The sequence below is a fragment of the Microchirus variegatus genome, assembly GCF_963457635.1.
Source record: "Microchirus variegatus genome assembly, chromosome: 15".
Classification (NCBI taxonomy): Eukaryota; Metazoa; Chordata; class Actinopteri; order Pleuronectiformes; family Soleidae; genus Microchirus; species Microchirus variegatus.
This window is the reverse complement of record NC_139816.1, coordinates 897851-914875: the sequence shown is the minus strand read 5'-3', so window position 1 is coordinate 914875 and position 17025 is coordinate 897851. Positions and strand designations below refer to the sequence as shown.

The 17025-nt window shown below is 36.5% G+C and overlaps 2 protein-coding genes across 2 annotated transcripts in view; both read left to right on the top strand.

Moving 5' to 3' along the window:
• LOC310937581 (E3 ubiquitin-protein ligase HECW1-like) overlaps window positions 1-209 on the top strand; it is a gene marked incomplete at both ends in the record, with an annotated part of 37440 nt that extends 37231 nt beyond the window's left edge. The window contains one exon of the mRNA XM_083901873.1: window positions 98-209. Within this exon, the coding sequence (XP_083757999.1) occupies window positions 98-209 (112 nt within the window). The remainder of the gene's footprint in view (window positions 1-97) is intronic.
• Window positions 210-4666: 4457 nt separating this feature from the next.
• Window positions 4667-17025, top strand: part of stk17a (serine/threonine kinase 17a) — a 34082-nt gene continuing 21723 nt past the window's right edge. The window contains exon 1 of the mRNA XM_083901848.1: window positions 4667-5088. Within this exon, the coding sequence (XP_083757974.1) occupies window positions 4868-5088 (221 nt within the window). The 5' untranslated portion in view covers window positions 4667-4867. The remainder of the gene's footprint in view (window positions 5089-17025) is intronic.

The window sequence follows — 17025 nt, the reverse complement described above, 5'->3', positions numbered from 1 at the left end:
TTTTGGAGCAGATACTCCAGAGGTGAATGTTTTGTCAAACTAAAAACAAAGAGCTTCCTGTCCGTGTCCATAACTCTGTCTCCGTCTCTGTCTTCAGGGCTCACACCTGCTTTAACCGCCTGGACCTGCCTCCGTACCCGTCTTACACCATGCTGTACGAGAAGCTGCTCATCGCTGTGGAGGAAACCAGCACGTTTGGCCTGGAGTGAGACGGCGACTGAAGGAAACCACGCTGTGAAACACCGGCTGAGTCATACACGTGAAGAGAAGCCGCTGTTGTGGGCTGTTTCTGTCGTAGAGACTGAGTCCTGGATTATACTGAAGAAGGTTCTTGGTCCTGTGGATGTTTGTAGGCGACCGTTCACTGGATTACGGAGCTTCATGACAGCAGCAGCACTGAGTGCACCACAGCGAGAATGCAGTTATTTTTATACGAGGATATGAGACGATATTCACTGGGGGAAAAAAGGATTTCTAGTTGCATGAATAAAATGCATCATTCATCAAAAAATACTTGGAGAAACATTTAAAGAAAACTAACAAACCTGATTTAAGGCTTTGAATCGACAGAAAAGATTTAAGTCATCGAGTAATAAATCATAAAATATAGAGAATTTAATGTACAGAAGAAAAACATATAAGAGGAGCTTTAATAAGAGCATGTTTGACAAAGGTTAAAAGTACATTTATTATATTCTAACGCCTCCCAAATCTTCTCTGTTCATTGAAACTGAATTAATAACGGCGTGAGCAAAGTTGTGCACACGGACTCTCAGGTAGTTGTCGCTGCTCTGATATAATTCAGATATTAACAAAAAATTATTTATTCAGATTAATCTATAAATGTTGCTTTAAAGAGAGCGGCTCAAATTTAGGATTCAGAGAAAAGAGAAACAATCATCGTCTCATTTTTTTTTTAATCCACAAGGACGTTTAAACTGTGACAGGACGAACAGAAGCTTACAATCAAATGTCAAACTGAGGTCATTAAATGATCTGGAGTTTCTCCACAGACAGCAGCAGGTGACGGATGTTCAGAAAAGAGAGACATAGTCATAAACTTCATGATCAGAGGACACGTGTCCAACAATCAAGTGGATTTTAGGCTAAAAGAACAACTCAACATCAGTGTGTATCTACAGCAGCAGTGGAGATTTATTTAATTGATTAATTCATTAATTTAAGGCTGAACGCACTGGAGACAGAAAGGCGTCTGTGACGAATGGAAGGTCGAACCCGAATCAGGGTAACGAGAAGATCTGGATTAGATTTGGAGACGAGAGAATTACGCAAGCTCTTCACAAGCAATTGTCCTTTAGTCTTTTCTCCTGATGCAGAACTCTGGCAGCAAATCTACTCAAAGGAAGCAGAATAACCTCTTTCACGTGGGCCGTAACTGACTCTGGAGCTACGACGACGCTTTATCCACGTCTGATAATGGAGTGTGTGTGTGAGAGTGTGTGTGTGTGTGTGATGCAGGAAGCTCCAGGTGTGAACACACACACACACAGACGTGAGCTTCTCTTTCAATCAGTCTCTCCAAGGTTTCTCTGACGTCACGTCGACGACGAAGCCAACGCAATGGCTTCTGGGATTGCTTCTGTGGAGACTTTAGTGTTGTTCATGGCCAAGTGTGTGTGTGTGTGTGTGTGTGTGTGTGTGTGTGTGTGTGTGTGTGTGTGTGTGTGTGTGTGTGTGTTGAACGGGAGCTCCCTCTTCTTCTTCTTCTCCTCCTCCTCCTCCTCCTCCTCCTCCTCACTGCACTCATGTCTTCCACTGATGAACTTCTCTGTGCTCGGAGCAGCTTCTCCAAACACCTGGTGAGACCGGTGCAAACAGAGCAGCCTGTGGCTCCTTCTTTCAAGGGCTCCGCCGTCACATCTGCAGCCGGACACCACAGCGCCCCCCTCTGGATGAACCCCGTGTAATAATATGCAATAGTTAAAGACTCGCGTGCATAACATGAGACGGACAGACAGACAGACTGACTGAGTGTTCACTTTGTCTGCAGCTCACGTCCAGGACAGACACCGTGTTTGAGCCTCATAGGAGAAGAATCCAGAGTTCACAATGAGCAAATGTTGTTCTTTGCTTTCTTCTGAAACAGTTTTCTCTTATTTCTCAGTGACGTATTCATGCAACATCCCATATATACATGTATACATGTATAAACAGTCATTGTAAAGTGAGTTAAAGGCGTAATGATGCCTTGCTCTTGCTCTCCTGAGGCAGAGCGTCTGTCCTGGCTGTGAGATCACGAGCGTCCTGGAGGTCTCATCATCATCATCATCATCATCATCATCATCATCTCCAGCCACGAGGACAAGGCTGTGATTATTTTTGCATTCACTGTCTTTTTTTTTTTTTTTTATCTATCAATCTTTTGTACTCTTACTGTGATGGGACTGTGATGCGTACAAAGGGAAGTCCTGGAGCTTTCCTTGAATGTTGTTTTTGTTTGTTTGACGATGATGACGATGATGATGATGATGATGAGGAGGAGGAGGAAGAACGTCTGTATGACGAGTCGCCTTCAGTCTGTGTCTGTTTTTCATCAGAAACGTTAACATTGCCGGTTGTTAGTTGTGATATTTAGTCGTGCGTTGAAGGGACAGCTCAGGTGTTTTGACCTGTGGTTGTATTGTTATTATTATTATTATTGTGCTGATGTCACCGTCACTGTCACTATTACACGTTTTCTGACTGGAAACTGACGTTAACGATGCTTCGCCTTACCCTAAAGTCCACAGAGAAGAACACTGAGTTTCCTCCATCACTTAGTTCTGATCTAATGTGTCACGAATGTGTTTGAAATCCTTTGTTTGGATTCATTTGGAGCTAAAAAAAAAAAAAACACTGGTTTTCTCTGTGGTCTTTGGTGCAGAAAGTGACTTAAGTTTATAAGCTGAAGTTTCCTCGTGTCCCTGCTGCCCCTCTAAGGATGGCACGCAGTGCTAAGAGGCCAGCAGGGGGCGCTCAGAGCTTAGCCTGTGACTTGGAAAAACAACAGAACCATCACTGTTAGCTCCATCTCCATCAGCTCGTTCACAGTTTCATCAGAGGATCATAAACATGTCACAGTCACACGTGTGTGTTCAGCAGGTAACGTGTGCTTTTTGAGCAGTTGTTGAGATTTTTGTATGAAGTTTGGTGTCAAATGTAAAGATGAACTTTTATGTTATTCCCTTAACTCTGATACGTGACGTGCACTGATGATGATTCAAGCTGAAGTACAAATGTTAAAGTAAACAAACTCATGGGTGTTTACACACAGGTGACGTGGTGGCATATTGTAGCGCAGGTTTGGTATTTGTGTCTTTTTTAATTTATTATTTAAGTTATTTATTTGTTATTTATTGGTTTTATTTTATTTTAAAAAAGGACTCAAACAAAGGGAATATTATGTAAAGGATTTGATGGATGGTAGCAACTTTACATGGGAGGTCATCTGAAGCATGACCTTTGTTTTTGATATTATTTTGTGTGTGCGTGCGTGTGTGTGTACGTGTGTGTGTGTGTGCGTGTGTGTGTTGAATAGTACACAGCTGTGTTTTTGTCTGAGAACAGGTTGTTGAACACTCAGACTGTGCTAACACTCAACCATACAACTGTTTAAGGAGCTCAATAAAAGGTCACTTTGTTACCTCGGTGTCAGTGTGTGTGTGTGTCCACTGTGTGTGTGTGTTTGATTAACGTGTATTCAACTCTTTTATACGACATTTACTCGACTTAAGTATCAAAATATGGAGAGCCATATCAGTCAAAATTAAATATATAATATATATATAATATATATATAGATATATATATAATATATCTATAAAAACGGAAATAAATAAATATACCCCTGAAATAAATTAATTAAAAAAATAAATGTATGCCTGAAATGCATAAATAAAAACAGAAATAAATAAATACACCCCTGAAAATACATAAATAAAAACAGAAATAAATAACCCCTAATATATGGCCATATTTATGTTTTTATTGTTTTTATTTATGTATTTATTGTTTTTATTTATTTGATTGCTCTCTTTATTATTCTGTTATTTATTATTATTATCATTCTATTATGCTACATATTAGGCATATATTTATATTATATATATATATATATATATATATATATATTTATTATATTATATTTATTTATTTATTTTTTACTCTAAACCATAAAAACAGAAATAAATAACCTCTAATATATAGCCATATTTATTAACTTATTGTTTTTTTATTTATGTATTGTTTATATTTATTTGATTGCTCTTTATATTATTCTGTTATTTATTATTATTATTCTATTATGCTACATATTAGGTGTATATTTATTTATTTCTGGGGTTTTTTTTTTACCCTAAACCCTAAAAACAAAAATAAATAACCCCTAAAATTCATCCATATTTATTTATTTATTGTTCTGATTTATTTAATGTCTCTATATATATTATTCCATACATTGCACTGTCACTGTTATTTGTGTTTACATATGAAATAATAAACGGTATAAAAATCTAAAGTCCCGCCTCCTCCTCCTCCTCCTTAGCTCCTCCTCCTCGGCTCCACCTGATTGGCCAGTGCGCCTGTCAATCACAGCTCGTCGCCATGGTAACAGAGCAGAGCAGCAGCAGCTCGACGTCAAACCGCTGACGAGCGAGCGAAGATGAGCACGAGGACACGAGCCCTGTTTCTCTTTGAACTCTTTTAACTTCTTTTAATGCGTTTTTTAAAATAAATAATATATTTATCTTTGTTAATAAGTTCAAGTGTCGTTTAACACTAGTGTGTGTGTGTGTGTTTAGCTAACGGCTAAACTAAACCACCGTTTAACGGCTCAACTTTACACCTGGACCTCGTTAACGACGTCATCATGGTCCCCGAACGCCCGAAGAGCCGATGTCGCTTCGGGTTCGGCGCTGCGGCCGAACCGAACCAGAACCAGAACCAGAGCCAGAGTAAGATCCAGACTCAGAGTAAGACTCAGAACCAGAACCGCATCGTCAACGGTTTATTGAGCGAAATCCAGACCATCATCAGAACAGAATCGTTCACCGATCACTACAACATCATCCCCGGGAGAGAGCTCGGCAGGTAAGGACACATTATTATTATTCACATATTATTATTATTATTCATAACATTAATATTGGAAGAAACGTTTATTTAGCTCATGTTTAACAGAGTTAATTCTAACCAAATGTTTAGTTTGTTGTGAGAGTTTAACCCCAAACTAAGTCATAATGTCAGTGTTCATGTGGTTAGTTCAGGGTCAACCCCTGTACTATGTTGTGTTGCATGTACAGTAAACGGATACAAATACTTGTACAAAATGTTTTTAATTATTTTGCACTTATTTAGTGAAATGGCTGCTAGAATTGTGCAAAAAAGCAACAAAACCAGCAACATTCAGGTACAATACAATGTGCGTAATAGTGCAAAAAATGGTAACAGTTACAGTGAAACCAACATTTGGGTAAAACAGTCACAATTGGCTCTTAGAAAATTAGAGGTAACAATATAAACAATATTAAAGTGCAAAGGCCACAATAGGCTATTTTTGCAGAAACAAAAAGTATCTCGGAATGACTTGAAATTTACCAAAATTATGAATTTTTGAAATTCAGGAAATGATCCATTTGCCCTGATGCACTTTTTGAAATTCAGTGACTTTGACAGTGAGCTGACTTTCTTCTCGAAAACAAAAAGTATCTTGGAATGACTTGAAATTCACCATCATAATAGTCGGCATCGCCCTGAACAAGGATCCTATTTATATATATATTTTAAGACCAATGAATCACTCACAGGGCCACATAAAATGAGGTGGCGGGCCACATCGGGCCCCGGGGGCCTTGAGTTTGACACATGTGGGTCAGATTATACTCTGAGCTGATGACTTAAATAAGAGTGAACTGTAAAGTAGCTGCAGTCGTCGTGTGTTGACTCAGGTATAAAATTAGAGACGTGAGCTCACTTCTGTTGGTGAGCGTTCACATGAAGTCAGAACTCTTTCTGTCTGTGTGTGTGTGTGTGTGTGTGTGTGTGTGTGTGTGTGTAGCTTTGTATCACATGACATGACATTGTGACTGCGATTAGCATCCGCACAACAACGTGAACGGTTACATTAATCTGCAGCTCTTTTTCAGTCAAACACATCAGCTGATGGAAGTGTGTGTGTTCAGCTTCTCTCTGTGTGTGTGCGTGTGTGTGCGTGTGCGTGCGTAGGTGTGTGTGTGTGTGTGTGTGTTGTGTGTGTTCTTGAACTTGCGGCATACTGAGGACCAGTGAGGGTTTTTAACCAACAAAGTGAGGTCTTTTTTACGGAGTGAGGACATTTTGATCGGTCTTCACTTTGTTTTCATTGAAATCACTTAGGTTAGGTTGCTATAACAAAACAAAAAAAAACAAATTTTGGACGACATACTATAGTATGACGTTTTTGTAAAATTTTGGACCAAAAATTTTAAAAAAAATCGAGAAAGTTTTCCAGTCCTTTTTGCTCTGCGGCTCCACCTGTAGACATGTTATGGTACTGCAAGCAGTAGTTCTTTATAGATGTCATTCATAAAGTAGATATTTGTAATTATGTTGATTTATAAAGTGGAAATGCTGGTCCTCAGTGTGTGTGTGTGTGTGTGTTCATATTTATATTATAATCTGTCATCACTTGCAGTAAAAATTTAATAAAACCAGCACCAGCTTCTTAAAAGTCCCACAGACACGAGTTCAGCTCCGTTCTCCTTTTGTAGAATGAGCTCCGTCCTCTAATCCAGCAGCACTGTCACACATCTCAGATTATTTTACCAGAATATGATACGGAACGACAATGACGGGCACACTTTTGATATGAGGTGACGCACAGGAAGTTGTGCGCCCGCTCTGTAACGCGATCGTTAGCCTCGGGCCTCAGTGTTCCTCAGATTAAAGGTTCTCTTAGTTCTGCGCTCGCTGTAAAAGTGACTTTGTTGTGGAATTATCAGCGTCATCATCAAAACATTCTTTTGTTAAATCTCTCCCTGACTCTGTTGAGCTTCCTGAACTCAGAGCTGGGATAACGTTCATTAACAGACCCACATGTAGACCGTTGCTGCCCGGTGGCTCTTTCCCAGCATTCCTGCTCTGTGGGGAAACTCCCTGCTGCACAAACGTTTGACCCACTCACGCCCTGAGGACCACATGAGCCCCCCCCCCGCCAGTCCATATCTTGTGGCCCTAAACTTATTTGAGGGACGCTTTCTACACCTGTAGTTCGATTGCTTTGGTCTGCACCAGTCAGACAAATGTTCTAATGCAGCAAACGGACGTGGGTACGGTTTGCGTTCACATATGCAGAGTTCTAAATGAACCAAAATAGACCACGAAGATCATCGGAGGAACCGGATTTCCACCACTGCCACTATAATCAATGTGAGCATGTCCACCGGGCAGAGAACGACACAAAACCCCATTTTCGTCCCATATGGTTTGGTTGCTCTCACACCAGAGGGACCGTACCAAAACAGGGCGGATGAAGCGGTCCGAGACCAGAGAACACCCCTTCAGCTTGGTCTCAGACCGGTGTGAAAGCACCTTTAAACTAATGAAAACTGACCAACAGTGAACAATATTTCACATTTCACATTTTCTAATAACATTTATCACAATATTAAATTCAACATTTAATCATAAAGAAGCTTGTTGGGTGTTTTCATTCAATTCTACAAGGCTTACCCCCCCTGACCAGACTAGAAGTTCACTGGCCCCAGGTCATTTTGAGTTTTTAGGCTCCTGGTTTAAACACTTGTCAACAGAAGAATCTTAGAAAAATAAGGTGTAAAATTCATTTTTTCACACTGTTGATGTCATTAATGTAAAATGACGTCAACAGGAAGAAGAAGAAGATGCTGCTGCTTAAACCACAGAGACCTGGATCTAATCCAACCCAAGACCTCAGCTCTGTATATTAACTCTGCTGTGACTCATGAAACAGAAATACTATAAACACTTGAGCTGTCAGGATATTCTAGTTTACCGTCTATAATGATCAACTAAACTCTGATTTTACAAGGCATTCATTTAAAGCTCACATAGAGTGGTCCTGTTGCACATATATGTTAGTTATGGAGGTCTACTTACATACATTAACTTGTTTTTATGCTCAAAAACCTCCTAGTTGCTGTAAACGAGCCGATAGAAATCCTCTTTTCTGACGCTGTTTCTCAGCCGTGAGATTTGAGACTCAACTCTCTCACCCAGAAGACAGAGTCTTGTGATTGGCCAGTACTATTCAGCACACCCACTCTCAGAAGCACAGCCCCCCCCCCTCCTCACTGAGCCCGAGATTACAATAAAACACAGTGTTCTCAGCAGTGACTGAACTGTTTGTTTAGAACCTTCAGGGCTTCATAAACAAGGTAATGACGCAGATACACACTAAAAAACAGCCTTAATTGGAACTTCCTGTCTAGTTCCTGTTTAAATAATCACAATGAGATATTTATTCAAAATGGTTCAGCCCTACTCTCTAATCAAACATGTTAGATCTCGTTCGTTCTCCTATTTAACTCCTAACTTCCTCATTTCACTTTGACTTAAATCAGGTGATCAGACTTGACTTTAAATGAATGCATTTAGTTCATTGTCGGATAAAAGATAAAAGCTTTGATGTCATATTTAAATGTTGGTCTGTGTCTGACCTTCATCAGCTTCTTCCTGTGGACGGACACACAGATGGTCTGTGGTCAAAAGCTCCTTTAGTGACTGTGATGATGGTGAAGGAGTCGCTGAATTCTCCATCTGTTTAAGACCCAGAGCTTTGACGCTGTTTACATGAGTCCATATGTTACTGTGCAGAGACTGATCTGACACAACTATGAGGCATGGGACGACGTAGAAGTCACTTAATCTGGAAGATAATCGCTGAAACTACACAATGTTGACGCTCTTATTGGCTCATGTTTGCCCTGATGGTGTAAAATACTGGCGAGATAAACACTGTTATTGGTAAAAGTTAGTTAAGCTTTTCCCAGAGCTGCACGTTTACGTCTTCCTTCTTATTGACTTTGAGATTAGCGTCAAAGTGAATGACCTGGTACCTTATGCACATGGAGACTATATAATATATAATACATGTCAAAATATAAATGTCAATTTAGCATAAACTTCATATTCACAATCAGATTTCACGAAGAATAAAGTCAAAATAAGAAGAAAACAGGAAGCAGCTTAATAATCCATGTATTTTGAAATCATTCAACAACCAACCAACTCAGGTCCATATTTTGACGACTGGTCCTGACACACACACACACACACACACACACACACACACACACACACACACACACAGGGTGTAGTCTGTGAACGAGGCTGCTGGCTTTAGAAATGTGCTGATGTTGCTGATGTAGAGCAGACTGTGGTGACTGTGGTCCTCTATGGTTTCTAAAGAGCAGGCTTCACCAAACACACCATCTCTGTGCACTGATCCCAGGCCTGGCCACGCCCACTCTGAAGCATTCTGAGTCTGCTCTGAAACATGACATTTAATCATCAACACTTTCCCTTCACTGTCAATATGACTGTATGAGCAGTAAAGAGCTAAAACTCTGTCACGAGAGGCGAGGTTTGGTGTTTACCCTCAGGGCCTGAGGAAGCTGACTTTCTTCAAAAAAACAAAAAGTATCTCAGAATGACTTGAAATTCATCATCATAATAGTTGGCATCGCCCTGAACAAGGATCTGTTGAAAATTTTCACAAATCTCTTAAGGAATAATTTTTATGAATTTTTGAAATTCAGGAAATTATCCATTTCCTTTGATGCACTTTGACAGTGAGCTGACTTTCTTCAAAAATACAAAAAGTATCTCAGAATGACTTGAAATTTACCATCTTAATAGTCCTCATCACCCTGAACAAGGATCCGTTGAAAATTTTCGCAAATCTCTTAAGGAATAATTTTTATGAATTTTTGAAATTAAGGAAATTATCCATTTGCCTTGATGAACTTTGACAGTGAGCTGACTTTCTTCTCAAAAACAAAAAGTATCTCGGAATGACATGAAATTTACCATCATAATAGTCGGCATCGCCCTGAACAAGGATCTGTTGAAAATATTTGCAAATCTCTTCAGGAATAATTTTAATGAATTGTTGAAATTTAGGAAATAATCCATTTCCTTTGATGCACTTTGACAGTGAGCTGACTTTCTTCAAAAATATAAAAAGTATCTCGGAATGACTTGAGATTTACCATCATAATAGTCGGCATCGCCCTGAACAAGGATCTGTTGATAATATTTGCAAATCTCTTAAGGAATAATTTTTATGAATTTTTGAAATTCAGGAAATTATCCATTTGCTCTGATGCAATTTGACAGTGGAATTTCTTCTCAAAAACAAAAAGTATCTCGGAATGACTTGAAATTTACCATCATAATAGTCGGCTTCGCCCTGAACAAGGATCTGTTGAAAATATTTGCAAATCTTTTAAGGAATAATTTTTATGAATTTTTGAAATTCAGGAAATGATCCATCTGCTCTGATGCACTTTGACAGTGAGCTGACTTTCTTCTCAAAAACAAAAAGTATCTCGGAATGACTTGAAATTTACCATCTTAATAGTCAGCATCACCCTGAACAAGGATCTGTTGAGAATATTTGCAAATCTCTTAAGGAATAATTTTAATGAATTTTTGAAATTAAGGAAATTATCCATTTGCTCTGATGCAATTTGACAGTGAGCTGAATTTCTTCAAAAATACAAAAAGTATCTCAGAATGACTTGAAATTTACCATCATAATAGTCCTCATCACCCTGAACAAGGATCTGTTGAAAATAGTTGCAAACCCTTTTAAGGAATAATTTTTATGAATTTTTGAAATTCAGGAAATTATCCATTTGCTCTGATGCAATTTGACAGTGAGCTGAATTTCTTCTCAAAAACAAAAAGTATCTCGGAATGACTTGAAATTTACCATCATAATAGTCCTCATCACCCTGAACAAGGATCCATTGAAAATTTTCGCAAATCTCTTAAGGAATAATTTTTATGAATTTTTGAAATTCAGGAAATTATCCATTTGCTCTGATGCAATTTGACAGTGAGCTGACTTTCTTCAAAAATACAAAAAGTATCTCAGAATGACTTGAAATTTACCATCATAATAGTCCTCATCACCCTGAACAAGGATCTGTTGAAAATCTTCGCAAATCTCTTAAGGAATAATTTTTATGAATTTTTGAAATTAAGGAAATTATCCATTTCCTTTGATGCACTTTGACAGTGAGCTGACTTTCTTCAAAAATATAAAAAGTATCTCGGAATGACTTGAAATTTACCATCATAATAGTCGGCATCGCCCTGAACAAGGATCTGTTGAAAATTTTCGCAAATCTCTTAAGGAATAATTTTTATGAATTTTTGAAATTAAGGAAATTATCCATTTGCCTTGATGCACTTTGACAGTGAGCTGACTTTCTACAAAAAAACAAGAAGTATCTCGGAATGACTTGAAATTTACCATCATAATAGTCGACATCGCCCTGAACAAGGATCTGTTGAAAATATTTGCATATCTCTTAAGGAATAATTTTTATGAATTTTTGAAATTCAGGAAATTATCCATTTGCTCTGATGCAATTTGACAGTGGAATTTCTTCTCAAAAACAAAAAGTATCTCGGAAGGACTTGAAATTTACCATCATAATAGTCGGCATCGCCCTGAACAAGGATCTGTTGAAAATATTTGCAAATCTCTTAAGGAATCATTTTAATGAATTTTTGAAATTTAGGAAATTATCCATTTCCTTTGATGCACTTTGACAGTGAGCTGACTTTCTTCAAAAATATAAAAAGTATCTCGGAAGGACTTGAAATTTACCATCATAATAGTCGGCATCGCCCTGAACAAGGATCTGTTGAAAATATTTGCAAATCTCTTAAGGAATCATTTTAATGAATTGTTGAAATTTAGGAAATTATCCATTTCCTTTGATGCACTTTGACAGTGAGCTGACTTTCTTCAAAAATATAAAAAGTATCTCGGAATGACTTGAAATTTACCATCATAATAGTCGGCATCGCCCTGAACAAGGACCTGATGAAAATATTTGCAAATCTCTTAAGGAATAATTTTTATGAATTTTTGAAATTCAGGAAATTATCCATTTGCTCTGACGCAATTTGACAGTGAGCTGAATTTCTTCTCAAAAACAAAAAGTATCTCGGAATGACTTGAAATTTACCATCTTAATAGTCCTCAGCGCCCTGAACAAGGATCCATTGAAAATTTTCGCAAATCTCTTAAGGAATAATTTTTATGAATTTTTGAAATTCGGGAAATGATCCATTTGCTCTGATGCAATTTGACAGTGAGATGAATTTCTTCTCAGAATGACTTGAAATTTACCATCATAATAGTCGGCATCGCCCTGAACAAGGATCTGTTGAAAATAGTTGCAAACCCTTTTAAGGAATAATTTTTATGAATTTTTGAAATTCAGGAAATTATCCATTTGCTCTGATGCAATTTGACAGTGAGCTGAATTTCTTCAAAAAAACAAAAAGTATCTCGGAATGACTTGAAATTTACCATCATAATAGTCGGCATCGCCGTGAACAAGGATCTGTTGAAAATATTTGCAAATCTCTTAAGGAATCATTTTTATGAATTTTTGAAATTCAGGAAATTATCCATTTGCCTTGATGCACTTTGACAATGAGCTGAATTTCTTCTCAAAAACAAAAAGTATCTCGGAATGACTTGAAATTTACCATCTTTATAGTCCTCATCACCCTGAACAAGGATCCGTTGAAATTTTTTTGAAATCTCTTAAGGAGTAATTTTTATGAATTTTTGAAATTCAGGAAATTATCCATTTGCTCTGATGCAATTTGACAGTGGAATTTCTTCTCAAAAACAAAAAGTATCTCGGAATGACTTGAAATTTACCATCATAATAGTCGGCATCGCCCTGAACAAGGATCTGTTGAAAATAGTTGCAAACCCTTTGAAGGAATAGTTTTTATGAATTTTTGAAATTCAGGAAATTATCCATTTGCTCTGATGCAATTTGACAGTGGAATTTCTTCAAAAACAAAAAGTATCTCGGAATGACTTGAAATTTACCATCATAATAGTCGGCATCGCCCTGAACAAGGATCTGTTGAAAATATTTGCAAATCTCTTAAGGAATCATTTTTATGAATTTTTGAAATTCAGGAAATGATCCATTTGCCTTGATGCACTTTGACAATGAGCTGAATTTCTTCTCAAAAACAAAAAGTATCTCGGAATGACTTGAAATTTACCATCTTATTAGTCCTCATCACCCTGAACAAGGATCAGTTGAAAATTTTCGCAAATCTCTTAAGGAATAATTTTTATGAATTTTTGAAATTAAGGAAATTATCCATTTCCTTTGATGCACTTTGACAGTGAGCTTAATTTCTTCTCAAAAACAAAAAGTATCTCGGAATGACTTGAAATTTACCATCATAATAGTCGGCATCGCCCTGAACAAGGATCTGTTGAAAATATTTGCAAATCTCTTAAGGAATAATTTTTATGAATTTTTGAAATTAAGGAAATTATCCATTTGCCTTGATGCACTTTGACAGTGAGCTGACTTTCTTCAAAAATACAAAAAGTATCTCGGAATGACTTGAAATTTACCATCATAATAGTCGGCATCGCCCTGAACAAGGATCTGTTGAAAATATTTGCAAATCTCTTAAGGAATAATTTTTATGAATTTTTGAAATTCAGGAAATGATCCATTTGCTCTGATGCAATTTGACAGTGAGATGAATTTCTTCTCAAAAACAAAAAGTATCTCGGAATGACTTGAAATTTACCATCATAATAGTCCTCATCACCCTGAACAAGGATCTGTTGAAAATATTTGCGAATCTCTTAAGGAATAATTTTTATGAATTTTTGAAATAAAGGAAATTATCCATTTGCCTTGATGCACTTTGACAGTGAGCTGACTTTCTTCAAAAATTCAAAAAGTATCTCGGAATGACTTGAAATTTACCATCATAATAGTCGGCATCGCCCTGAACAAGGATCTGTTGAAAATATTTGCAAACCCTTTTAAGGAATAATTTTTATGAATTTTTGAAATTAAGGAAATTATCCATTTCCTTTGATGCACTTTGACAGTCAGCTGACTTTCTTCTCAAAGACAAAAAGTATCTCGGAATGACTTGAAATTTACCATCTTAATAGTCCTCATCACCCTGAACAAGGATCCGTTGAAATTTTTTTGAAATCTCTTAAGGAATAATTTTTATGAATTTTTGAAATTAAGGAAATTATCCATTTGCCTTGATGCACTTTGACAGTGAGCTGACTTTCTTCAAAAATACAAAAAGTATCTCCGAATGACTTGAAATTTACCATCATAATAGTCGGCATCGCCCTGAACAAGGATCTGTTGAAAATATTTGCAAATCTCTTAAGGAATCATTTTAATGAATTGTTGAAATTTAGGAAATTATCCATTTCCTTTGATGCACTTTGACAGTGAGCTGACTTTCCTCAAAAATACAAAAAGTATCTCGGAATGACATGAAATTTACCATCATAATAGTCGGCATCGCCCTGAACAAGGATCCGTTGAAATTTTTTTGAAATCTCTTAAGGAATAATTTTTATGAATTTTTGAAATTCAGGAAATGATCCATTTGCTCTGATGCAATTTGACATTGAGATGAATTTCTTCTCAAAAACAAAAAGTATCTCGGAATGACTTGAAATTTACCATCTTATTAGTCCTCATCACCCTGAACAAGGATCTGTTGAAAATAGTTGCAAACCCTTTTAAGGAATAATTTTTATGAATTTTTGAAATTCAGGAAATTATCCATTTGCTCTGATGCAATTTGACAGTGAGCTGAATTTCTTCAAAAAAACAAAAAGTATCTCGGAATGACTTGAAATTTACCATCATAATAGTCGGCATCGCCCTGAACAAGGATCTGTTGAAAATAGTTGCAAACCCTTTGAAGGAATAGTTTTTATGAATTTTTGAAATTCAGGAAATTATCCATTTGCTCTGATGCAATTTGACAGTGGAATTTCTTCTCAAAAACAAAAAGTATCTCGGAATGACTTGAAATTTACCATCATAATAGTCGGCATCGCCCTGAACAAGGATCTGTTGAAAATATTTGCAAATCTCTTAAGAAATAATTTTTATGAATTTTTGAAATTAAGGAAATTATCCATTTGCCTTGATGCACTTTGACAGTGAGCTGACTTTCTTCAAAAATACAAAAAGTATCTCGGAATGACTTGAAAATTTACCATCTTAATAGTCGGCATCACCCTGAACAAGGATCTGTTGAAAATATTTGCAAATCTCTTAAGGAATAATTTTTATGAATTTTTGAAATTAAGGAAATTATCCATTTCCTTTGATGCACTTTGACAGTGAGCTGACTTTCTTCAAAAATATAAAAAGTATCTCGGAATGACTTGAAATTTACCATCATAATAGTCGGCATCGCCCTGAACAAGGATCTGTTGAAAATATTTGCAAATCTCTTAAGGAATAATTTTTATGAATTTTTGAAATTCAGGAAGTGATCCATTTGCTCTGATGCAATTTGACAGTGGAATTTCTTCTCAAAAACAAAAAGTATCTCGGAATGACTTGAAATTTACCATCATAATAGTCGGCATCGCCCTGAACAAGGATCTGTTGAAAATAGTTGCAAACCCTTTGAAGGAATAGTTTTTATGAATTTTTGAAATTCAGGAAATTATCCATTTGCTCTGATGCAATTTGACAGTGGAATTTCTTCAAAAACAAAAAGTATCTCGGAATGACTTGAAATTTACCATCATAATAGTCGGCATCGCCCTGAACAAGGATCTGTTGAAAATATTTGCAAATCTCTTAAGGAATCATTTTTATGAATTTTTGAAATTCAGGAAATTATCCATTTGCCTTGATGCACTTTGACAGTGAGCTGACTTTCTTCAAAAATACAAAAAGTATCTCGGAATGACTTGAAATTTACCATCTTAATAGTCGGCATCACCCTGAACAAGGATCTGTTGAAAATATTTGCAAATCTCTTAAGGAATAATTTTTATGAATTTTTGAAATTAAGGAAATTATCCATTTCCTTTGATGCACTTTGACAGTGAGCTGACTTTCTTCAAAAATATAAAAAGTATCTCGGAATGACTTGAAATTTACCATCATAATAGTCGGCATCGCCCTGAACAAGGATCTGTTGAAAATATTTGCAAATCTCTTAAGGAATAATTTTTATGAATTTTTGAAATTCAGGAAGTGATCCATTTGCTCTGATGCAATTTGACAGTGGAATTTCTTCTCAAAAACAAAAAGTATCTCGGAATGACTTGAAATTTACCATCATAATAGTCGGCATCGCCCTGAACAAGGATCTGTTGAAAATAGTTGCAAACCCTTTGAAGGAATAGTTTTTATGAATTTTTGAAATTCAGGAAATTATCCATTTGCTCTGATGCAATTTGACAGTGGAATTTCTTCAAAAACAAAAAGTATCTCGGAATGACTTGAAATTTACCATCTTATTAGTCCTCATCACCCTGAACAAGGATCCGTTGAAATTTTTTTGAAATCTCTTAAGGAATAATTTTTATGAATTTTTGAAATTCAGGAAATGATCCATTTACTCTGATGCAATTTGACATTGAGATGAATTTCTTCTCAAAAACAAAAAGTATCTCGGAATGACTTGAAATTTACCATCTTATTAGTCCTCATCACCCTGAACAAGGATCAGTTGAAAATTTTCGCAAATCTCTTAAGGAATAATTTTTATGAATTTTTGAAATTAAGGAAATTATCCATTTCCTTTGATGCACTTTGACAGTGAGCTTAATTTCTTCTCAAAAACAAAAAGTATCTCGGAATGACTTGAAATTTACCATCATAATAGTCGGCATCGCCCTGAACAAGGATCTGTTGAAAATATTTGCAAATCTCTTAAGGAATAATTTTTATGAATTTTTGAAATTAAGGAAATTATCCATTTGCCTTGATG